The sequence below is a fragment of the Solanum stenotomum genome, chromosome 4 (genome assembly GCF_019186545.1).
Source record: "Solanum stenotomum isolate F172 chromosome 4, ASM1918654v1, whole genome shotgun sequence".
Taxonomy (NCBI): domain Eukaryota; kingdom Viridiplantae; phylum Streptophyta; class Magnoliopsida; order Solanales; family Solanaceae; genus Solanum; species Solanum stenotomum.
This window is the reverse complement of record NC_064285.1, coordinates 17,164,872-17,190,756: the sequence shown is the minus strand read 5'-3', so window position 1 is coordinate 17,190,756 and position 25,885 is coordinate 17,164,872. Positions and strand designations below refer to the sequence as shown.

At 33.7% G+C, this 25,885-nt stretch overlaps 3 protein-coding genes across 9 annotated transcripts; 1 reads left to right on the top strand and 2 right to left on the bottom strand.

Moving 5' to 3' along the window:
- Positions 1–5,776: 5,776 nt before the first annotated feature.
- LOC125863427 (uncharacterized) lies at positions 5,777–20,199 on the bottom strand. 2 transcript variants are annotated; one of them, XM_049543623.1, is made up of 9 exons: positions 19,995–20,199; positions 18,189–18,547; positions 15,533–15,610; positions 11,428–11,617; positions 11,072–11,322; positions 10,778–10,981; positions 9,462–9,530; positions 6,126–6,182; positions 5,777–5,911 (listed from the first exon to the last, which is right to left on the bottom strand). In XM_049543623.1, the coding sequence occupies exons 4-9, from the start codon at positions 11,585–11,587 to the stop codon at positions 5,903–5,905; spliced, it is 750 nt and encodes a 249-aa protein (XP_049399580.1). In that variant the 5' UTR covers positions 11,588–11,617; positions 15,533–15,610; positions 18,189–18,547; positions 19,995–20,199; the 3' UTR covers positions 5,777–5,902. The 2 variants fall into 2 exon arrangements, with proteins under 2 accessions (XP_049399580.1, XP_049399581.1); XM_049543624.1 differs by lacking the exon at positions 9,462–9,530.
- LOC125861334 (uncharacterized) lies at positions 12,367–18,431 on the bottom strand. The gene is made up of 8 exons (XM_049541253.1): positions 18,380–18,431; positions 18,189–18,327; positions 15,701–15,752; positions 15,533–15,610; positions 14,295–15,441; positions 13,157–14,183; positions 12,835–13,084; positions 12,367–12,513 (listed from the first exon to the last, which is right to left on the bottom strand). The coding sequence occupies exons 1-8, from the start codon at positions 18,429–18,431 to the stop codon at positions 12,367–12,369; spliced, it is 2,892 nt and encodes a 963-aa protein (XP_049397210.1).
- A 2,394-nt stretch (positions 20,200–22,593) lies between the features above and the next one.
- On the top strand, positions 22,594–25,780 carry LOC125862200 (glycosyltransferase-like At3g57200). 6 transcript variants are annotated; one of them, XM_049542213.1, is made up of 5 exons: positions 22,594–22,841; positions 23,912–23,983; positions 24,209–24,253; positions 24,631–24,818; positions 25,608–25,780. In XM_049542213.1, exons 2-5 carry the CDS (start codon positions 23,957–23,959, stop codon positions 25,690–25,692), a joined length of 345 nt encoding a protein of 114 aa, XP_049398170.1. In that variant the 5' UTR covers positions 22,594–22,841; positions 23,912–23,956; the 3' UTR covers positions 25,693–25,780. The 6 variants fall into 6 exon arrangements, with proteins under 6 accessions (XP_049398170.1, XP_049398174.1, XP_049398172.1 ...); XM_049542217.1 differs by having other exon boundaries at positions 23,912–24,054; positions 24,217–24,253; positions 25,608–25,779; XM_049542215.1 differs by having other exon boundaries at positions 23,912–24,054; positions 25,608–25,775.
- Positions 25,781–25,885: the final 105 nt, after the last annotated feature.

Below are 25,885 nucleotides of genomic sequence, written 5' to 3'. Positions count from 1 at the left end.
TGGATCCATTAGGCACTTTAGGTTCTGTACCTTTGGCCGGGTATAGAATGCTCTGGCAGCGTGAGGTTGATCGTTGTATCATCACTGTAGCTCTTATGTGATGGTTGTCGGTTAGAGAAACTCTCACATCAGTTATTGTATTTCTATATACATCAGGTCATTTGTATTTCTACATACATCTCAGATTTATTGTATCTTTGCATACACACAAAGTTTATAACATGTTTTAAACAACTTTTCTTTATATTTCACTTGCTTTAAATTACTCTATATTGAAATGAGTCAGTCAGGTTGAGTTGAGTGAGCAGGTAAGTTATTCAGTTTCTTTCAGATCCCTTCTAGCCTATGTGTGGTTTAGCATTCCAACTCGCATACTAGTACATTCAATGTACTAATGTCAGTTGGCCTGCATCTTATTATGATGTAGACGCAGGTAGCCAAGATCAGCATCCAGCACCTCGTTGATCCAAGTGAGCAGCTCAGAGTCAGTAGTGAGCCTCCTTGCATTCCGGAGGACTCTTTTATTCGCTTTTAGTCTTTCATTTATTAGGATGTTGTGGGGTTTGTCCTAACATCCATCTCAGTATTTTAGAGGCTTCATAGACAGTCAGATAGTTATTAGTTGAGATGTCTTTCTTTATCTTTCAGGTGTTGTTTAAGACTTAAGTGTCATTTTGGACAACTTATTATTCTTTAAGTTATTATTTGAGACTGTTTCATTGAGTTAAGTCTTCCGCTGAGTTAAGTAAGCCAGGCCAAGGGTTCACTTGGGGCCAGAAATGGTCTCCGAGTGCCAGTCTCACCCAGGGTGTAGGCTCGGGGCATGACAAATACAATATAATGAGATTGGGTCTAGACCATACATCATGTTCAAAACTGAAAATAAGAAGGAAACTAGGAACAATGAAAATTCATCCTCGAAGCATGAGGACTCACCAAGCTCAGAAATCAACCAAGTCAACCTCTAGCCACGAAACTGAGAACCCTGAATATTGGACCATACATTTGGGGAAATATAGGCAAGAGTATGTGTTAGTACAAAAACAATGTACCAAGTATGATAGCCATGTATAAAACATTTAAATCGTGCTAAAACGAGACATTTCATGACATGCAATTGACCAAGTTAAAACATGATATAAGAAGTTTAGAAAGCATAAGTAATAAAACATGGTCAATGCAAGCTAACATCTTTAAAACCTTTGAACACATATGAGATACTTCTTGAAGTAACCTTAGTTCATTAGTTATGTGGGAAGTAGTTATTTTCTTAACTTGTTCTTATTATCCATGGAAGGGCACGTCATCTTGCCAATCCAAGTTAAGTCATAATACATCCATGGAAAGGTACAATTAGGTATCCAATCCAAGCTTTTCATGGAAAGGTACAATTAAGTATCCAATCCAACCTATCCATGGAAAGGTACAAATAAGTATCCAATCCAAGATATCCATGGAAAGGAACAATTAGTATCCAATCCAAGATATCCATGGAAAGGTACAATTAAGTATCCAATACAAGCTATGTTTCATTAGGATAGTTCTTTATCTTTGATTCAATTAGGTGAGAAGACCTTTCACAATCATACTTCCATGTGTTCATGAGAAACTCCTTTCAACAAAACAACAATAACATCATCATTGATACTTTAATCTCAAACATCCTTAAATCATTTACATAAGTTTCATAAGAACATACATAATATCATAATTCACCTTTCAAGGTTCAAAACCTACTTTCAATCACCACATCTAGAAAACAAGGATTAGATATGGATTTCATCATAAATTCATGTGATTCCATCACTTCATGCTTGATTTCATAAAACTTCTCTTTCATAAGCAAAGACCCACATCATATCATCATAATTGGGAAAATATGGGATTTACGTGGTTTCATGGGGAAATCATCACAAAATTATAGTAGTTCATCAAGTCATTCATAAGAGATCATAATTCAATCATTTAAATCAATAATGAAGAGAATCCATTGCAATTGAAGAAAACCCTAACTTAATTGGGGATTTCTAACTTTGAAAATATGAGAATGTGGGAACTCCATGGATGAAAACTATCATACCTCAAAGCCAAATGCTTATTTTCAATGGTGAAAATGGAGGCTTGCCTTGAAACCCTAGATTGAACTCTTCTTCTTCTTCAAGTTTCTAGAGAGAGATATTTTGGAGAGGAAGAACTTTGGTTTTCTTTTGAATTCTTAGAAGAATGATTTTATGTTGGGGAAAATTGGGGGTAAAATACTTATATAGGTTTCTAGGTGAAAGGTAAAACGACGTAGTATCGAATTAAATAATCTAAAAAGACTTTTAAGGCCCTGAATTAAAAACTGAAAACAAGGCATGCTGGAGCTCGCCAAAGGCCACTCGGCGACTCGCCAAGTGAGCCTTTAGCTCATCGAAAATTACTGTAAGTCAGCTTGGGGGCTAAGTCACCTAGACGATGGGGATTCGACTTTGGCGACACTCCGAATGAAACGGCGAGCTCGACTTAGCTCGCCTAAAGATCCAGAACACTGGAAGTTGAAATCAAGCCAAAAAGGTGAGGACTCTACTCAACAGATGGCCAAGTCAACTCAGCGGATCGCCAAGTCGACTCGGCGTTATCGACTTACTTCACCAAATCGACTATGAAGTGAATATTTTCCCTTCTCTAAATTCGGGGTGTTACATTATCTCTCCCTTAGGAGCATTCATCCTCGAATAGAATTCTAGACACCTCGTAAAGGAAAAGACTCAAGACTAGCAGCCCATGATGAATGCAATCACATAAAGGACATATCAAAGGAGGAAACTTCATCTCCAAGCTAAAGCATATTCAAAATATCTTTTCATAAGGTCTATATGCAACTCATACTGAAATGCACATAATCATGAAGCAATCAAGTAAGCCAAATCAAATTTTCCATGAGCATGCATACATGAGGAAACATAAGAATAACTAAGACACAAGAATCCTAAAGAGTGAACCATGAGGGCTAAGACCTCAAGCTAGACTTGAATATAGAAGGAAAGGATAGATAGGGATACTAAGACATCACATCGCCTTCGAACTTTCACGCACAGAACCATAACAAGTAACTCTTCCAAAACCAATATAGTTCTACTCACATACCAACCATGAAGCACACTATCTCCCACTAAAGAGCAATACCCACTATTATTTTCAAATCCAACTCCTTCAATCTAAACGTAACACAAACGTCTTAACAACCACTAAACCATTGATACAAGTAAACACTTAAGAAGTTTCCATAAGGATTTTAAGAATTACTCCAAACACAATCTCCATACATGGAGTCTTACCATATCCAATGAAACACTCAACAATAAGCAATACATAACCACAAGCTAAAAAACCTTAACTTACCAATTACCGCATTCGGGGAACCCTCGTGATCTTTTTGAGTTTGATCTTTCCTACTATCCCTTCCCTTAGAAGTAAGGATTGTACAATCTCTTTTCTTGTGGCCACTCTTTCCACACCCAAAGCAAGCATTAGAACCGGTTAGACATTTACCCTCATGTCTTCTCCCACATTTCTTTCACTCGGGACATATTTGCTCACTACCACCCTTACCTTGAGAAAGATTTCCTCCTTAAGAAGCATGGCGGTTAGGCATTTTTTGACCACTAAGTCGGAAGCACCCGATACAAACATACTCATCATTGCCCTTAGATTGCCAACCATAGTCGGAGCATATTTAGACAATTTGTGTGGATTTCAAAGCATACTCATTCACACTCATATCTCCTTGGCAAAGGTTAATGAAATCTAGTACCTTTGCCTCTCTCATCTCAATAGGAAAGACAATATCGATAAAAGCAACCTTAAATTTCTCCCAATCAATAGGACCTTTATCAACTGTCCTCTCTTCTTTCCATTGGTTGAACCAAACTTGAGCAACACCCTTAAGTTAATAACCGTCCAATTTCGCCTTTTCCACTGGTGTCACTCACATAATCATCAACACCTTATACTCCTCATCAATGAACAGATGAGGATCTTCCTCAACTTTGGACCCATAAAATTCCAAAGGATTCATCCTAATAAAGTCCCTCACTCTAGTTGTCGTCGAACCCACATTTGGGTTCACGGGAGCCACAACTTCCCTATTTTCTTGAGCCATCACAAATTGGGCTAATGCATAAAATGCAATTCGAAACTCATCATTAGTCACTTTCTCGGCCAAAGGGTTGACCGACACTTGGGGAACCTCTTGTCTCACATTTTCACGAATATTCCTATTCATTCTCACGGGATTTCTTCGTGGAAGTATATTCTAAAAAAGATAAATAGGGGTTAGGAGAGAAAGACACCTAGAGTTACACTATATCACACGACTTTAGAGTAATGAAATAAGTGTATTTTCCTAAACATCATATAGCCTCTTATTCATAAATGTGGTGCGTTTCACACTCATGAACAAGACTCTACTCGACATCGCTTATGAGACATCATAGGACCATTCTAAAGCTTGTGCTCTTATTACCAAGTTTTTCACGACCTAGGGGTACACCCTAGATGTAACATGGTGTATATGACCCTGAGAGGCCCCACACAAGCCACTTAGCATTCATAACATAGGAAATAAAACAGAAGAAGTAAAGACAACATTTCCAGTCCAACATTTTATAAAGGAAAGTGGAAGTCTAAAACACTTTGTCTCAATAGCCATCTAATACAATAGAATGAGATTGGTCATAGCCCATACATCACACTACAAGAAAGTGGAGATACAACGAAATTTTCTAAATGTCGTATTATGATGTTTAAATGTCACAAATTTGTTTACCGACATTTATTTTACATTTGGACCAAATGTCGTAAATTTTAGTGTCGGGGATTTTTTCGACATTTAGGTAATTGTCGGGAAGATTTTGTGACATTTATTTTGTGACATTTAGGTAAATGTTGAAAGAATTTGCGTCATTTACTTTGCAACATATATGTAAATGTTGGTAAGATTATTACGACATTTATTTGTTGACATTTATATGAATGCCGATAAGAAATATGACATTTATTTTTGACATTAAGGTGAATGTCAGTATGAGATATATGACATTTATTTTCGACATTTAGGTAAATGTCAGTATCAGATATATGACATTTATTTTCGACATTTTGGTAAATGTCGATATGAGATATATATGACATTTATTTTCGATAATTAGATAAAGGTTGGTATGAGATATATGACATTTATTTTTGACGTTTATGTAAATGTCAGTATGAAATATATGACATTTATTTTTGACATTTAAGTAAATGTTGATATGAGATAAATGACATTTATGAAATGTCACTTAAACTTTCTGACATTTAGATTAAATGTTGGGAAAACAAATTTCAAGACACTTGTGACATTTATAAAATGTCACATTGAAATTTCTGACACTCTAGTTAATGTCAACAAATACTATTATTAAATGTCATAAAAATTGGTGACATTATTTTATATTTTGCTAAATGTCATATTAATATTCTAATGTCGCTACCAAGCTTCTTTAAAGATCCCAAAAAAATCTATATATAGTTTTTCTCAAGACACAAATACATACAAACAATTTGTGCATTCAAAACTATCTTCTTCATGATAAGCAAGAAATATTATATAAAGAAAATATTTTCTAATATTATAATCAAAGAACAAAATAGCAACATAATAAGTTTCCTGTAAAAGTAAACAATGTCAAAACAAATTATCTTTTCTATCTCAAGTAAAATTGAGATCTAACTAAATGTAATAATCTCAACATAAAACCAACTAATTAATTTCTAATTCAAATGGAATTAAAATCTCCAGTAAATTTGCAATAAATCTTTATGAAATCATCAATCCAAAAGTCGAGCATGTTGAAGTTGATACTTGACCTCAATTTCCTTAAAAATTCTGCACAAGAAATGCACATAAGAAAATTTATAACTATATGATAATAGAAATTAGATCCCCATTAACTAGAACAAATTGGGATATCAAAAATGACTAATTGAATTTTTCTAAAAACAAAAATATTAAGGAATTGATGCAAAAGCAGTAATTATATACATGAAATTTTCCTCCTTTTGAAAGAAAAGAAACATCTTGTAGTTTTTTTCAAACATACCCACTTCTTTTTATTTGTGCCAACTACGCTAGTTCCAGTCTTCTTGATCATGTTAGCCTGAGAAAAAACATTAAATTGATTATTTTGATACTTTATGAAATACAAAACTTAACATTTTATTGAATACATAAGTGTGCCAATTTTTCCGGAAGGAAAATAAAAAAAAGCAACAAGAGAATCAACAAATTAATTGTTAGTTGTTCAGCTGGCAATACAGGTCCACTACCAGGCACTGTAAATAATTGAGATCCATGGCTTCTCGCCGTTGGTGCAAGCACTACTGATAGAAAACTAAGAGCCACAGTATGTCTTGGTGATGGAAAAGAAATTGATGGGGAATCAGGATTCCAACCCAAAGACTTCTCCGAGACACTGTTACCACTGATTAGAAATGTCAATGATGCATTTTGCAGCGCAGAGGCACTGGAGAATATGAATGTCAAAGGAAAATTTGTATTGTGTATATCTGATGGTAATGTTACTAGAATTGATAAGGGACATCATGTGAAGGATGCTAGTGGTGCTGGAATGATACTCATGAACGATGAATTGCGAGGGTTCAATATCTCTGACGAACCACAGGTTGTTCCAGCAGCACATGAGGTGATCCATGCTTAATCTATGACATCAAACCCGAGGATTATGTTCATTATTTATGTGGTTTAAAATACCCAAACAAAGCAGCTTATATGTTTGTATTGAGAAAAGTGAATTACTCATCAACAATTCCTGAAGCAGAACTAAATTATCTTCCTTTTCAATTGGACCTGGATTAGAAGCTCAAACATATACGAGGACAATGACTAATGTTTGTGAAGGTGTCTCGTCCTACGTTGTAGAGATTATTTTACCATAATCCAATAGATTCAAGAGATAACAGCAAGCTAATAATTAGTATTAAAGAAGAACCAAAGCTATTGCAACAACACAATTAATATTATGTGACGAACTGTCTATCATTTGAAGGGCAACCAAGTTCGTACATCCCGACTAATTGAACCAATGATAAAGAAAAACAATAGCTACACCATGACTTGACTTCACGCATAGAGTCAAAGAATCAAAAAGAGAGTAGGCAAAGGACAACAAAAGTCAATCAAAGAATTGTAATCGACCCTAAGTAAAGCTCTATGTAAAGCACAGGTAACCATCAGGCATCTGCAACTTCAAATTGTAATTGGTTCATAATTTTTGGAAATTTAGACAAGGTATTTTGCATCAGAAATGCTTTAGCAACAACTAATATCTTCTTTTTGAATATAATAATTGAAGTAGCCCAGAGGCAAAGTACTTCACCAAATTGGTACTCTTGAAGGATAAAGCCAACTTTGGTTAGCACATTCTCAGCAACTGTTGGTTAGGTCTGCTAACATAGATTAGACTCATATTTAAGTATATAGAGTTAAGCATAGGAATATTAAACAAACTTAACTGAAGCTGCACAAGCAATTCCCAGAAAAGTCAGTCATACAGGTAAAAATATTATTACACATAGCTCTTATATTGATCTTGTTGAACCAGATCTGCCAAACAGTCCAGGTACAGGCAAAAATCATAATGAAGACAAGGCAGCGGCTGGGAAAACACAGGCAAACAAGTGAAATCCTTGAAAAAGTCCACATCTCTATCCCTTGACCAGGAAGAAAGTGAAATCTTCAATCTCCTTTACTTGACTGTGGTCCTATATAAGGAAGGAAGTGACTCTTCTACCTGGTTTAGACTTTATACTTCTTTTTATGCTCTATTAGTAGTTTAGTACTCTAAACTATTTGCACCAGTTATTCTATCTTTATTCGTGTGGTGATCTGTTGATTCTGTCATTTTGATTTTTTGGTATTTATAAAATTGAGTAAATGACCTGTGTTCTAGAAGTGCTACTCTAATGATTTTGGATATGTTGAGGTTGTATAATATCATAGTTTCTTTTCCATTTTGAGTCGTACCTACAATTTTAATATTGGATACATTTCTAGTGTCTACTTGATAAATTAGCATCTCTTACATCTTTGGCTATGAATTCCAATGTCCTGATGTGTTTTTCCTTCTTTTATCGTTACTGTGTTAGTGTTGTGCAGCTGCCTGTATGACGTGGGAGTTGGCAGATTTAGGAAAGCACCTCATCACTACAATAATAAATGGTCCTGATCTAGTGCCTACATTTTAAACCGATTATGTGTTACCAACTCCTATATCCCAAAATCCTCTCTCTATGCCTAATGTACTTGTAGGCATGGACAAAGAAGGAAATACAAAGACCTCTAAGATCACAGGTATTGAATCAATGCTCCCATTACCCCTCACCTCTTTAGATAATTGTTTAACTGTTGTGGAAGCTGTTGGAGTGTTGGATGGAGGGTTGAAGGAGAATTTTACTAACTTGTAGGAAGGCGTATCCAAAGGGGGGTTCATCATGATATACATGAGAATTTACACACTTATCCTAAGAAAGACCCTAGAGATTCTACTACCACTTCTCATCAGACCACACAAGAGAACGAGCACAATCAACTCATCCATCAGGGAAAGGTTTCCGGTCAGGGACACAGTAAACAAAATGATCAACAGGGTAATCTTAATACTTCTCATAATACTCAAAAAAAGAATAAAAAAAAAAGAATGTTCATTAGAGAGAATAGGAGCAGAACATACAAGATAGTGGGGGCACAAAGCAAGCGCAAACTATCAACAACAAATCTCAGGGCAAACTAAGAGAAAAGAAGAGAGATGCGATCAAAAGAAGGCAACAACAAGCAGCAGGGACAAAAGAGAATAAGGGGCAAGAGGTACAGGTTCAAGTTGGTCAATATGAACATAGCAACACCATAAATACAGATTATGAAATGATACATTCTGAGGATGAGTATGATCAGGACACATAGTCTTTGGTGCAAGTTTTTCAATTTTGGAGGCTTAATGCATGAAAGAGTTGACTTTTGTCAACATCCGAAGATTCTGATGTCGGATCAAAATTCCGTCAGTTCCATCAGCTATAGTTGGGTCCTTTTGGTTTAGAATGATGTTTGGTTCGGGTTTTGAGGCTTCTATTTGGAGTGTGTACGATTAGGCGTTTTAGCTTTTGTGGTGAAAACTAGAAATAATATGATAAATTAACACAATTTATTTCTCTATACCAACTAAAAAATAACAACAACAACAACAACCAAAAGAAAAAGATGATCACTTAGACTATTTATGTGTACATGACACGCAATTAACAGTTTGTCGATTAATCCATATTAAACAAGAAAGAGGAATTGGTTGATCTCATGATCATATAAATGTTGGGATTTTCGCAATTAAAATAAAATTCAAAATTTTAATGAAATTTTCTCTAACCTTTCTTGTGTGAACACCTGCAACAAGTGATGATGGTTGTTGACAATCTTCAAGTGGGTTATCAGGAACCTATTGCAAAAGAGGAAGACTATTATAATTAAGAGAAACTAAGTTTTCATCTAAAAAAAGTAATTTTTTGTGAGCAACACAATTATTTCACCTGCTCTGATTTTAAATTTGCATCAATATTAATTCCCAAAGACTCTATATATGCTTGTATTCCTTCCTTCACTTTATCCGCTATAATTTCTTCCATATCCATTTTTGCTTCCGATAATTTTCTCTCCATCACTTTGTTATTCTCTTTTTATCCATCACTTCCATTTCTTTTTTTGCTTCATACATCTTCTCTGTCATCTCAATTTTCATAGCTGCGGTAGCTTTTTGAACTTTCATCTCAACCCTTGTATCAAAATCTCTTTTTTCAGCTTGAGATCGTTTATATGCGGGGCCATATACTAAGCTAGGAGATGCTCCTTTTCCTAGAGTTCGGACAATTCCATGAGTGTCTGATCCCATTACTTGGGAGTACACATCATTAGGAGCACTTCCAGGGACATTCAACTCAGGATACACCTCGGCAAGATCATCCATTTGTTTCTTTTTGAAAGAAAGGTAAAGTAATGAGAAGTTTTAAAAAAAATTGTAATAGAAAGAAAGTACCTATATATTTGTAAAGAGTAAGAGTTTACCATAACTTCACCAGCTATCTCATTTACTGGTTGTTTATTCGCTCTAATGTGAGTTTTTTTGAACACCTCAATACGAGTTGGCTTTACACCATTATTCATCTTTGTCATCTGTTTGAATAGTAAGAGATTGACATTAAATATTCATGATAAGTATTATTTAATATATAAATTATGGAAAATAAATAGTGATTACTTCGTACATCGTTTATAATTTGAGAATGACTTTTTCTCCCTGATGTGTGTGGCATAGTCAATTTTTTTCGACTTTCTTTGTTTCTCTCACTCTTTTTCTAGAAATTTGAACACAACAATATATAAGAGGACATGCGCAATCTTGAATATATAAAAGAAATAGCCAAGAAAAAATATAAAAAAGCAGCATAGTTGAGTTTCACAAAGTGCAATCAATTTCTATACAATAACATTTTGTGCAGGTTGGCAAACTGGACATGTACAACAACATTATTTCTGCCAATTAGAAGAAAGGGACAAATCAGAAAGAACTTCTAGTTGTTCTACAATAAGAAGTATAATCAGGGAAAACACAACTTTAATAATTTATGACAACTTCTATGAAATTCTCATTTAGTAGAGCAAATGCAGAAATAGAAATCTAGCACATACCTTTGCTTCTTTTGAGCTCCAATAATGAACTAATGAACGCCACTGATCTTCTTCAACTCTATCTGGACAATGCGCTAAACGCTCAATATCAGTGTTATATGGGTCATATCCAATAATTTTTGCTTCATGCTTTGATTCTTTCCATTTAGATCCAAATGACATCATCAGTATGCGCTTCATGTCATCAGTTGCGTCAGTATTTTCCTGTACATATATTTAATACACAACTCATTTATAAAATAAAATATAAAAACAAAAACATCTTAGTATATAGGTTTTGTGTATACTAAGAACCTTGATATGAGCCCATATTCTATCCTTGTACCTACTAGGTACAAGCCTCCAATCTTTATGATTAAGTGGCGCTAAGATGCCATTTCGTGCTAGCACACCAAGTTTTGAACTCAATCTAGTTCCTTCTGACCCAATAACTTGACCATGTTCATTCAATTCAATATGTAAATTTCCACCATCTTTCCCCCATCCCGAGTGCATCATAGTGGGACCCCTAGTTCGCTTAGATTGCTCTTCACTCTCATTAGAATCTATAAATAATCAAAGATAAAAAGAGGCAAATTTATTATTTATATAAAAATTATCTAACTACTTTATACTATGAAAGGAAGAATAAATATCATGATATTTAATACCTGGAAGATTTTTTGTATCATGTGAGTCATCTCTTTCATTTTGTGGCCAATTTTGGGGCGGTTGAGGCATTGACATACTTCCAATTTGTTGTTTTTGTTGCTCCGAAGAATCATATAAAAGCTCACCTTGACTAGAATTTCTCTGTCTTTTTCTTGCCATTTCAACGAAGTTCCTCAGCAGCTATGAATCCTGCCAAATTTAAAGTAGTTTCTACTATATAAAATTATAAAATAATATCTAATTATCATGTCAAATAATAAGATATATAAACATATGAGATTTTAATAGTTGAATGAAGAGTAAAAACATCAAAGTCATTATTGTTCAAAAATCAATTGTACTGAAATAGTGATTATACTACTATAGTAACAAAACATAAGATATGTTGTCATCTTCATCATATGCTTCATTTCTTTCCAAAGTTTTTGGGTCAATTTCTAATCCTGGTACACCTTCTCTAACCTATTCAATGTCTTCTTCAGTTTCAAATATTGTGTCATCCAATTGTTGTTCAGGCCACAACTCCATATGTCCTTCCTTATGCTCAATTGTTGGTGTGTCATCACCTAAATCATAAAAACCTCTTGGCTTAAGTTTAACAACCATTCGCCACTCCTTTTCCATAGGATGATTGACATAAAACACTTGTTAAGCTTGAGAAGGAAAGATGAATGGTTCATCTGATAACTGATGTCTTGTATAGAGTAGATGATTAAAATTCACAAGAGTAAATCCATAATCATCTTTCTCAATAAGCCCCTTGCTATTGTTCACCCATTTACATTTAAACAATACAAACTTGAGATTCTTGGAATAATATAACTCAATTATGTCTGTGAGGATTCCATAAAAGAAACCTCTGCCAATAGGGGATTTTTATCGTTTGTGCTTGCATAACTTTGAGTGATAGCCTTTAACATAATACCACTATTTTGAGTTTATCTCTTAACATCACGAGACTCTGTTAAGTATCTAACTCCATCACATATATATCCAGTCATTCTTTTTGCTTGTATTAATGGGCCAATAGCTAAAGTTTGAATATCCTCGGATATTTTTTCACCAGCCATATGCATCTTCTCGACCTAGCATTCAAAAATAAAGATGTGATCTAAAAGGTATAATTACATATATAGTAATATATGAGAAAATATTTTAGCTAGTTGACACTTACATGATTTCTAAACCATAGTTGAAATCTTTCATTATGAATTCGATCCACATTATGTCTTGATAGACGAGGATTTTCCTTCTTGATTTATTTTATATGTTCACTACGGAAGTAAAACACATAACTATCTAATAAAAAATTGAAAGAAAATTATTTAATAATTAATTACTAAGTATAAATTATGATTTAATACTTACTCACGATATGAAGTTGTGGATGTAGAATTAAATAAAACATATCTGTGGGCTTGAGCACGTGTAGTGTCATCAAGCTTAAATCCTTTCTCTCTACTTGATCGACGACCCTCTTGGTCTGTCGTTTCATTAGATAAAACATCATTTCTTAAAGGTGGATTAGACTTAGTCTCGACGTCATCTAAATACCATGAGCAAAACGTCATTAACTCGTCTATCCAACGTCCCTCTGCAATAGCACCTTCTGAATAACATCTATTCCTTACGTAGTTTTTAAGACAAAGCAAGAACCTAAAATAGACAATTTTTAGAATACAAATACAATTTCTTGTAAGTATGATTAAAAAAATAACAAAATGATACCGTTCGATAAACCACATTGAGCGATATTGTGAAGGTCCTCCCAACATTGCTTCTTCAGCTAAATGGATAAGTAGATGTTCCATGATATCAAAGAAAGATGGAGGAAATATTCTCTCCAAATGACATAGAGTTATTGCAACTCGATCTTGGAGTTTTTCTAAGTCACCTATCTTCAGACCTTTTGAACAAATGCCCCTAAAGAAATTACTTAATTCAATCAATGGCTTAAGTACATTCACTGGCAGGAGATTCCGCAAGGCAATAGGAAGGAGTTGTTGCATTAAAATATGGCAGTCATGACTCTTCAACCCATGCATTGTGTGTTGCTTAAGATCAACACAACTTGAGATATTAGAAGCATATCCGTCTGGCACTTTCACATCTTTTAACACTTGTAAGAGGATGTCTTTTTGTGTGTTACTCAATGTGAAACATGCAGGAGGAAGATAATATTTTCCATTAGCCTTTTTCTTAGGAAGCAAAGCTTTTCGGATCCCCATCTCTTGTAAATCTAAACGGGAGTTTAAATTATGTTTTCCTTTTCCATCAACATTCAATAATGTCCAAAATATATTGTCAAAGACATTCATTTCAATATGCATTGTATCAAGATTATGACGAATCATATTGTCTTTCCAGTATTCCAACTCAAAAAATATGCTCTTTTTGTTCCATATATTTTGCACCAATTTATCAACATCATCCCATTTCCTTTTACGAGATTTGGCCAATAGATCTTTACCAAACTTGTTTTTAACATTATTCAATTGCTTAAGAATCTCAATTCCCATCAACCGTTTAGGTGCTCCATCTAACTCCACATGGCCATTGAATGCCACTTTATCTTTTAAAAACTTGTGTCCATGAGATAACCATTGTCTATGAGACATGAAACAATATTTTCGCCCATTTTTCAATCTTGTATATTTAGTTTTGGTAAGACAACATGGACAAGCATATCTAGTTTTCACACCATATCCTGATAAGTTACCTAACCTTGGAAAATCACTAATTGTCCAAATCAATGCTGCACACATTTGAAACATGTGATTGTTTGATATGTCATCAGTGGCAACACCAACCCACAATTATTTTCACTCATCAACTAAGGGTTGTAGATAGACATCAATATCATTACCTGGTGCACGAAGACCATCAATAATAGTTGATAATATCATATATGGTTGTTTCATGCACAACCATGGTGGCAAATTATATGGAATCAAGATAACAAGCCATGTGCTATGTGAGATAGACATAGACTTAAATGGACTAAAGCCATCTGAAGCTAATCCAAGTCTAACATTTCGAGGATCTCGAGCAAAGTCTGTATGCGCTTCATCAAATTTCCTCCAAGCAATACTGTCTGCAGGATGTCGCATTACCCCATCTCTAGTGCGACCTTCGGCATGCCATCTCATCTGAGTAGATGTTTTAGCCGACATAAATAGTCTTTGAAGTCGTGGTATTAATGGAAAATATCTAAACACCTTTGATGGAATTTTTGATGTTTCTGAACTGGAATTAACTGATGCACCTTTGAACTGTTTGTATCTTGGAGCTTTGCAAAACTTACAAGACGTTCTATCTTTCGTCTCATTCCAATAAATCATACAATCATTTGGACATGCATGTATCTTTTTATATTCAAGTCCTAAATCTTTAATAATCTTCTTTGAATCATAAAAGGACTTGGGCAATGTTTCACCTTCTGGAAGCACATCTTTTAACAACTCTAATAGCATGGAAAATGATTTGTTACTCCATCCATTGAGACACTTTAAGTGTAATAGACGAACAAGAAACGAAAGTAGTGAATACTTGCTTCCAGGATATAACTCACGTTCAGCTTCTTTCAGTAAGCGAAAGAATTCTTCAGTCTTCTTATCAAAACCCATGTTATGTTGATTTGACCCATCAAATCCTTCAGCACTAGTGTCCATATCAACAAAAGATGTAGGAGGAACTCCAAATGCTTCATGTAACATGTCTTGCATCTCATCACCTTTATCTAACTGATTGACCAATTTTGATGAAAATAGCTCCTCACCATGATAAATCCAACTAGTGTAACTAGTTAGAAATCCATCAACCACAATATGTTCAACAATCAAATCTTTTCGAACAAATTTCATATTACGACACTTTCGACATGGACACAATATTGCAGATGCATCTGGCCTATCTAATGATGCAAAATGAAGAAACTCTTTGGCTCCATTCTCATATAAAGGATCAAGCCTATTCAATATATTTATCCAACTTTTATCCATTAAGTATATAACCTATACATATAGCAAACAAGAATTATACCCTCATACTATTAAAGACTAATACCTCCATACTATTAAAGAAAACAACCAAACACATACTAACTTGCAAAGTCCACACAAAGAGTCCTGAAATTAATATCAATGTTCTTCCACTACGGTTGCTTTCTTTGTAATCTTCAAACTGCAAATCAATAGTTAAATTTCAACAAATCAATATAATGTATGAAGGCTAGTCATGTGAAATTATTAGTACTTGAGGTAATATACTCACCTCAAGTAAATCAAGTAGTAAAAGAGAAGAGGAAGAGAGACAAAAGGTGAATCTAACGGAACAATGAAGACAAAGGTAATGGTACATCATTACAGGTTCTTCTCCAAGACTTGTACATGATGCATCTAAATTACTGGATAAAAGAAGTCAACTAGGCAAAGTGACCAAGCTGACTTAACAAATAAGACGTCTTGCATTATATGTCAGAATTTACTTGGTTCTTGTTGTTTCAATATATAAATGACAAAACTTTTAAAAACTGAAATGAAACAAATAATGTCATACCATAACTAGGTATCATTTTTCCTAGGTTTGTTGGGAGTACAATACTTACCTGCAATTATAGGTTTGTTGTTCATACAATAAACTGTTCATATGACTGTCAAACTAAAACTTTCACATTCTTCCTAGGTTAGCTGAAATCTAATATAGAATATGCCAGAAGAGAGATTTACCAAGAAGAAGAGCCAAATTAGCAGGAAGAACAGTGGCAAACTCAAAAAAAGAAGAATAACAAAATAATACAAACAATGAGGAGAGACCTAAGACACCTCAAGAACAAATGGATCAGGCAGATTCCCAAAAAAGTCACAGTCATACAGGTAAAAATATTATTACTATAGGTGGGAGAGCTTGCGGAAATTGCAGTAGGTACCATTGTCATGCTTAACATACTAATAGCAGGGTAATTAGATTCAACTATTGTTCTGTTTAAACTGTAGCCAATAGCCATGTGGTGTTCTTTTTTGCATCTTGGAGTGTTCATCAAGTTTCTATTTTCCCTTTAATAATTCGAAAGATCATGTATTCCTATATAACTATATGAATATCAATTATTGTCATTTTTTGCAGAGAATTCCCAATTGAGAATGGGAAGGCATTGCAGTTTATTTACAGCAACAAGCAGTTCAAGACAAAGGGAGGTTTGGCAGCTTCCTTAACCCTTTACATGTTGATGCTAACGGTAGCCATCAAGATCACAACACGTGAAAATTAATATCCAGAGCCAAAAGAAAACATGAAATCTTTAAAACTAATACGAAAAAAGAGGAGTCGAGAAGAATAGTTTCTGAACTCCAGTGGTTTTTCTTTCTTTGCTTTTCACATGCAAAGGCTGCTCATGGTAGAGCATCCAAAAATTTAACCAGTACGTTAGGATTACATGTGGATGGAGATGGTTACCCTGAATTTCTTTGCTTGAGCAATGTGTTGAGGGCATGAGGCGATATAGACTTTAAGCAGGATTAGGGTTATTTTTTTTAAAAAAAAAGTTTCTTATTACTAATAGGAGGCCTATTACTAATAGGAGGGAATATTTTATCGTAGTAGAAAAATTAGAGGGAAAAGTTAAAAGCATGAAAAATTAGAGGGAAAAGTTAATAAATTTTCTTTTACTTTAATAAACTTAAAATGAAAATTTTATTTTTAAGCCAATTATTTCAACTAAAACTATAAACTTTCACTTAGAACCTGAAAAAAATCTATAAAATCCAATCACTACAACTCAAACTATAAAGTTGCTCTAGGACTACATAAAATCCACTTACTTCCACTCAAACTTATGATCATGGGCTCACACTAAGCTATATATATAGGATGGCAATATTGAGCAGTAACATCAAGTAAATGACTAAGATAAAGAACATATTGAAATCAGGAGAGAGATTTTTATATTTAGACAAAGATAGGAGCTAGGGGGCTTATTATCAACTTAATACTACAATTAATAAGGACAATTAAGCTTCATAATCCATGCTCAACTAGATATCACTGTAACATGAAAAATATACTACAGATGTAGTACAAATGATAGTCATGAAGAACAGGATTCATATAGGGAAAGAAACTACACATGTTTAATACTAAATTGGACACATATGTAAGAAAATATTAACATAAGGAATCTGATTTAATACCAAACATGTCAAAGGCTTCATTACAACACCATCAAGAATACTATAGAAGTGTACTACCAACACTCTCATACTCTAAAAAAATAATGAGCAACGTATGACAGCAGAGGACATGTATAAGACATTTCTCTCCTAAAACAACATACGAACAGTTGTTTGAACATTCTTTAAAGAGTACAAACTCAAAATTCAACTTATTTCAAAATCTGTTGAATGTGCAACTGCATAACTCATTCGGCACCCTCCAAACACATAACGAAAGCATGAATACTATTTCAACAATATAAGAACAGAACAATATCATGATGAACCAGTGAAATAAGCTAAAACATGAGGCAGGCATAGTGACCATGAATTATGAAGACTACAGACAGAGAAATAATTTCAAAATAAACACTAAGTGATATTAGAAACGAAACCTACACTACCAATTTCAATGAAAATAAGATGAAGATTAAGAATAAAAGTTAGACTTAAACACATCATGTAAGAGAATCTTAGAACCAATCAAAGAACACATCATTATCAAACATTTAGTGCAAACTGAATCAATAAAAGAGCTAAGAGTGATTTACCTCGTTATGAGCAGCGATTGAGACAATGACGAGCTGAAATAAGCTATTCCACCACAACCGACTTCACTGGTGACCTCGAACTCAAATGAACCTTGGCTAGTGATGGACGGAAAGAGCGAAACTAACACAATGGCTTGCGCTGACGAACAATGACAGCAGGCTCACGGAAATGATGTACAGGTTTTTCGCACCAGTGTTATCGGCACAGTTCACCGTCGCCACCACCGGCAGACCAAGTGACATTCTGAACTTGTTCCCGGTGAAACCTCATCATTCTCGTTTCGACATCCCGTACGGTGTTGTTCTTCACGATCCCAAAAAATCTGAAGCCCTATAGTCGAGATTGAGAGAGATGACAACTAGAAAAGGAAAGAAGCAGGGCAGTAGTGAGAGTACACAACCAATCAGAGTTCAACCAAAGAGAAATAAAGCTATATCTCATTAATGATGGAGGCCTTTATTTGGAATATTAGATCAGTGAAGTCACAACAAGCTTTTCAAAGGGTTCAATTGTTGCATAAGGTTCACCACTTTGCTTTTGTTGCATTATTTGAGCCTTTTTAGCATGTTAGATATATCAATAAATACAGGAGAAGAATAAAAATGCCACGAGCCAATTCAAATTGCAACGAAAAGATATGGATCTTTACTAATCATGACTTTGACATCACTATTGTCAAAGATACTGAACAACAACTCAATTTGAGTTTGAAGAATCAAACTCAGCCCCAGAGCTTTTATTAAACAATTGTATATGCTAAGTGTGATGCTATGCAGAGGTTGAACTTGTGGGAGGATCTATATCAGGTTGCAGATTGTATTGATAGGCCTTGGTTGATTGGGGGTGATTTTACTATAGTTTTAAACAAGGAAGAAAAGATAGGAGGGTTACCCGTCTTAGATGCTTCCAAGGGTAATCTTGGTCCTAGTTCTGCTGCTTTTTGTGTGAGAGATCATAATCGTAATCTAGTAGGGGCTAAGGGTGTGAAGTTGGTTGATTCTTCTAACTTGATGGTTGAGGCAATTGCAATTAGAGAGAGCCTGCAATACTGTTTAGACAAACATTTTCAACAGATTATTATTGAGACTGACTCTTTGTCAATGGTTAATATTCTTAATGGAGAGTGGGAGTCACCTTGGAGTGTGACAATGGAGGTCAACTCCATCAATAGAATCAGAAATTCTATATCAATAAGAGTACAACACTCCTTCAGGGAGGGAAATACTCTTGCTGATTTTTTTGCTAACCTAGTTTTTGTTTTTGCAGGTAATTATGAGTTCAATTCTTTCCATGAAGTCCCAACAACAGCCAAGAAGATAATAAATTTAGGAAAATGTAACACTCCATACATAAGAATCAAGCAAACAGATTCGCCAGGTACTAATTAGATTATCTAGTTCGCAAGTACTACACAACAATAAGATATACAAGTACCGATAAGAAGCATGAAGGATTTTACAATTGATGCATAACTTTAGCAAACTTTTAAAGTCTGAAACTATTTCGGTAACCAACCGTACCATGCACCTGGTGAGAGCATATGGGTGTCCAAAGTGGTACGAAATCAAGACTCCGAAGTTCTTAGTGGTGTATTCAATTGTTGATAGCTCCTATCTACATCCTCTACAGATCCAATCCAAAATTTTTGCAAACCCATAAATCATATAAGCAACAATGAGTTAGTTTTCCAATTCAAAGTTCTAAATTTAGATGGTGGTATTAATCTCTTTGTGGGATTCAACCCATCAATGATTAGACTAGAGAAAAGGAGTTCTAGTTCATATATAATGTTTTTCAAGTCTTACCTGGAGCATTTTATAGCAGCACCCAAGAGCAGCATTTTCTCAGATTGGGAGGTCTCCATAGATTCCGATCTCCGGAGTCAAGTTTGAGTGTGGAAGCAGCTGAAATGATAGAGATACGACATTGGGAAGTTGATATTCGGCGAGCGACTGGTGCTTGGAGATCATCCGTGGCGGTGGCATAGAGATGGAAGAAGATGACTTTCTATGTCCTTCTTTGGTTGCCTAATTTGGTTTTGCCATTCTCTTTCAACTTTTTTTTTTTTTTTAAATTTTGTTTTGATGATATATTCTCTTTTTTATTTAAATAAATGAGGTTTAAAGGGCCTCACTGTTAATTAAAAAAAAAAAGGAAGAAGAGTGATTTTTTTTATTTTTAAATGGGGTAGTTTCTTTTTTATTTTTTCTAAATTTATTTTAAATTAGTAATATAAAAAAAATTAAAACTGATTATCAAAAAAATTTATAAAATAATTTAAAAATTGTGGATCTTCATACGTTAAATGGGGTTGTTTTTTTTTTCATTTTTTAAAATATATTAAATTATATCCATATAACAAACCTTAGTTAATAATATAAAGAAAAAACTTCCAATCCAAAAAAAATTAAAAGAACCCACAACCATTAAATAATCAATTTAAAATTTGAATTTCAAATATTCACTAATCTTATCCCTAAATAAACGTTTAAACTTACATTTTAAAATACCAATAATATTTTATTTGAATTAGTTTTGATTGTTTTTTAAAAAATAAAAATATTACGAAACGGAATCGACAAATTATAAACATATTTTTTATAAATATATAACATAATATATAATCATAAGGAATAATTCTAAATGTCTTACGTATGTTTTTATGACAAAATTTAAAAATTATTTTATAAAAAATAAAAAAAAATCAAATAAAAAATATTTCAAACATGTATGTATTCCCTGTTTCTTTCACTAATCTTCTTTGTTTGTGCAGTGCAATCATCAATCAGATTCCATCATCACGTAGAATACTTGATTAATTAAATAAAAGTATGATAAGAAATAAATAGAGTTGTGAAAGCAAGAAACTAAAATTTTATCTATATTAAAAGATGAGTAATAGAAGGACATAAGTGAACAAATATTTTTAAAAAAACACACACATGACAAAATGTTAACACAATACGCTACATATGAACAAGAAAATGAAAAAATAGTAAATAAAAATTTCAATGTAAGCCGATAAATATTTAAATTTGATATAAGAAATTGTTTAGAAATATGAAAAATATCATACTTATACTAATAAGATCACATAATTGATATCATACTATATATAATGGCAAAAATAATAAAAAAATAATCAATGAGAAGCTCTCAAGCAATATTTTAAAATAAAAATAAAATACAAAATTTTCATGTGGCTATGATGTGGCGGGTGAGAGTGGTGTTATAATCTCAGGGTGGAAAAAAAATCACTTCAAAGAATTTAAGGGGGTATTTAAACGCCTGTGTAGTTTAAGTACTAAAGTAAGTTATCCAACCAAGTTCAGGGTTTTTTTTTTATGTATTTTCTCTTAAAAAATTGATATGTTATATATAGCCATTATAAAGAAAAATAATAATTTTATTAGGTACTAAAATATTGTAAAAAGAACAATAAAATAAGTAAAACATAGTAAAATTTGGGTTGGATTGAGTTTTGACCCGTTCTATAACTCATTACCGGACTTGACTCAAGCAAATTTGAATTGGGTTGGGTCTTGACCCGTTTGTTATCTTTATCCATTAAAAGATTCTATAATTGGGACTCGCCTGTACAACCTTAATTATTATGTTTATTTATATTTTGATTTCTCTTAAAATGTTCACTTTACTACTAAATTACATATTTTTCATTAAATTTTTTATTACTCACTTAATAATTATATTTGATCTATAATTAAAATGTGGATAACTTTAATAATAGATTTTATTTTACTTTTAATAAACTTAAAATGAAAGTTTTATTCTAAATAAGATGAAAGTTTTATTTTTAAACTAAAAAGATGAAAGTTTTATTTTTAAGCATAAATAAGATGAAAATCTTACTTTTAAGCTAAATAAGATGAACATTTTATTTTTAAGCTAAATAAGATGAAAGTTTAATTTTTAAGTTATATAAGATGAAAGTTTAATTTTTAAAACATACGGTACAATGATGGAAATGAACACACAAAAATATTTAAGCTAAATAAAATGGAAATTTGGGAAATTTGAGATATTTGCCAAAAATATTTATCAACTAATGACAAATTGTATGGACAAACACTATTTGCGAAATTTTTTCCCAAATATTACTTGGGAAATCTATGGCCAAATTTTTCCCCAAATATTTATAAGTGTGCCCTATAAATACTCATTAGAAAATAAGCTAAACTAACAAGTTCCCTCCAATAACTTTTTGCCTGAATTTCAGAAAATAAGAGTACTACCATATTTTTGGCTAAAATAATAAGCTCCCCCCATATTTTCTATTTCCCCCCAATTTCTAAAAAAACAAAAGCCCTAAATTTCTTTCAAAGGTTTCTTCTCAATCAGTTTAGCTAAGTCGCTTATTCTAAATTCTCCATTCTTATGCGTTTATCTGATTTATGACTTGGAAATTTCATCCATGGTAACCTTAAGTCTCCTTGTTTGGTGGAAAAAAGTGTTGGGACTTTTGATGTTTTTGGATAATGGAGATAAAACAAGGTTTCTTCTCAGCCTTTGAGGAAGGGGTGGTGCGGGTTATCGTCAGGTAGGTCAGGAGCGATGACTCCGCCGAGAAGTGGGTCACCCATCACCTCTTTGTTTCGGAGGAAGAACATCTGGCTTCATTGACTCTGTTTCAGGTAGGGTACTTTCGATATTTCTCACAAATTTGGGCAATTTCTGAAAGTTTTTCTCCTTCACAACCTTTTCTGATAATATGTGTGTGAAAGAGGAGTTGTCATCTTTTCCCTGCTATTTGTAGTGAGATCACGTAGTTGGGAATGTTTGGAATCAAAATTGTGCAAAGGGATGTAAAGTCCGTATAACATAGTCCAAATATTCAAGAAGCAAGTAGAGGAATTGTAAATAAACACTAACCTTGGAGTCACAGTTTTTGTTTAAGGCTTGGAGGTTTTCTTCTATTTTCTCTAAATGATCTACAAGATATAGGAAGTACAAGTTTCTTTACGATCATGATTATCTGATACATGTTTTTCATTTTCCATATATGGGAAGCCACAGCTTCTCCATTTCCATGCTCCATCGTCCAAGAACCTTAGATACACTTTTCCATCTGAACCTATTAAGAACAGATGAGCTCCTGTGAAGCATGGTCCCGGTGAACCAACAAGAATGACACTTGGATCTGGTGTTCCGTGTTCTATCCAATTTCATCCGTTGGACAGTTTCCAATTATATTCAACTAGTCCACCATCTGCCGAAAGCATGAAAAGAGAACCTTGCAGTGACAGTAAAGAAAACCTCATTGCAATTCCAGGAGATCTTGATAGAACCAAATGTTGAGATTGGTAATGCTCATGCCATAGTTCAGTAACTTTGTTATACTGGTATAAGCGTCCGTTCCTTCCAATGACAAACACCACGTTCTCTCGGAGCAGTTCCTGGTCAGCAATGCTTGCAATCTTCGTACTGGCTGGATACCGACAATCTTTCCATTTGAACTTTCTCAGTGCAACCTAAGAAACAGGTTATGACACTTTAGCCTTCATTTTATCAATATTCAGACTGGAAGCTTAGAAATTTCAGGATATATATGCTTAGTGCCACTTATTTTAGCCTTCATTTTATTAGGCTAAAAGCATTCTTCATATAGTCACCTTTTGAACCTCTAAACTAGAAACGTGGACATAGTATATGTTTCCAGTTATGATTACCTTTTGATCCACTTCATTGCCTTGTAACTTTACAGGAAGCTAGCGTGGACTGGATCATTCATCTTGATACTGATGAGCTAATGCATCCAGCTGGAAGCCTGGAACTAGTGAGTATTCTTTACGGAGACTTCTAGCAGATATACCTGAAGATGTTGACATGGTCATATTTCCTAACTATGTAAGTCATTGAGATTGCTCTAGGTTGTCTTCTAACTCTGTCTAAGCATGTAATTACATGCACGAATAGTCAAAAAACATGCATTTGCTTCATTTTCATATTCTGCTGTCTTTTTTCTTGTTAATATCTTCTCTGATGATGACAAATATTTCAGGAGAGCAGTGTTGAGAGAGATGATGTGAAGGAACCTTTTAGTGAAGTAAGATATCTTTTCACTATATCCTTTTTTCTTATCTTTCAAGTTCTAGTGTTAAATTCAATCGTTTGGCTAGGAATAGGTTTAGATTTTCTTGAAATAAATTTGGATAATTCTATTACCCAATACTTGAGAATGGAGCAACACCTAGTAGTCAAAGAGTCATCTCTTTCCAGACGAATGAAAAAGAAGGTTGCGTTGGAGTTAGACACTGTGGAGCCAAGAAAGTAAAATAAGTAGCTTGAGTGTTAGACCTTACTCTTTGTTTGTGGCAACTAGAATTTCTTCGAGAAAGTTTATGTAGTCTGTAATTTGTTTTAATTATGCAACTAAAGTTCTTTTAGATTGTTTACCAGTAATACATCTATATCATGTGGTAGGTCTCGATGTTCAAGAAGAATTATGACCATCTCACAAAAGAAATGTACTTTGGAAACTACAAGGAAGCAACTCGTGGTAATCCTAACTACTTTTTGACTTACAGAAATGGAAAATCAGCTGCTCGAGTTCAAGATCATCTTCGTCCTAATGGTGCTCATAGATGGCACAACTACATGAAAAGCCCAAAGCATGCTTGTTCTGCATGTTACTTGTTTTTCTTTTATTTCTATTTCGTTTTTTATTTATTCCCAGTCCTCCAAAAGGTATTTTGTGAGGTTCCTTCGATTCTATGCTTGTCTTAGTGTCTTCAGTAGAGTGCCTGGGTTCCCAAGAGAATATCTTGGGATTTTTCTCTATCTAAATCTGTAGGAATTCTAGGAGCTCTAAGATAGATTAAAGCTTCATCTGAAAGTTCCATGCTACACCAAAAGTAAAACAAAGTTGAATTGTTGCAGCTGAATTGTTGAGCTCTAAGATTGAAGTAGAATTCTAGGAGCTCTAAGATTGGAGCTCTAAGTTGCTTTTGAAACTCTGTTGCAGCTGAATTTTTTTTGCTTATTGAATTGTTGGGCATCTGTATTGATCTTTGAATTACACATCCACTTTCATGAAATCTGAATAATGTTCTAGCTGCTGGGAGGAATCTGGAACCTGCAATCTGGAATTGTAATCTGTGATCTGCAATAATCTGAAATCTGTAATCTGCAATAATACTTTGATTCTATGCTTGTCTGGGTGTTTGCAGTAGAGTGTCTTGGGTTATAGTAACTTTATACTTTTTCCTTTAGGAAGATGGAGGAAAAAAAAAAGCAAAAAGAGACATGAAGTTCATGTCTCTTTTTTGGGTTGTAGTAACTTTATACTTTTATTAAACAAGACCCTCCACTCCAACAAAACTTCCAACTTCTATAACTGCTGCAATTTGATTTGTTGTACATGGTTTGTTTTGATTGTTAGTTTCTTTCTAAATGTTTAGGGAAATGGAGGTGATCAAATTTGAAGGGTCGCCACAAGTCAATTTGATCTCATTGAAGTGGAAGTGGATAGTGAAGAGTTTTTGAACTATTGTAAAAATTTGAATACATTATATTTGATTTTGTCAAATATATTCATCGCTAGAATATATGTTGAACTATTGTAAGAGTACTTTTTGAACTATTGTGTACACATATTTAGAATATTGCTTTATATGTGTATGTACACAAGACATACTATCTTTTGAAGTTTATTGCAAATCTATATATTTGAATTACT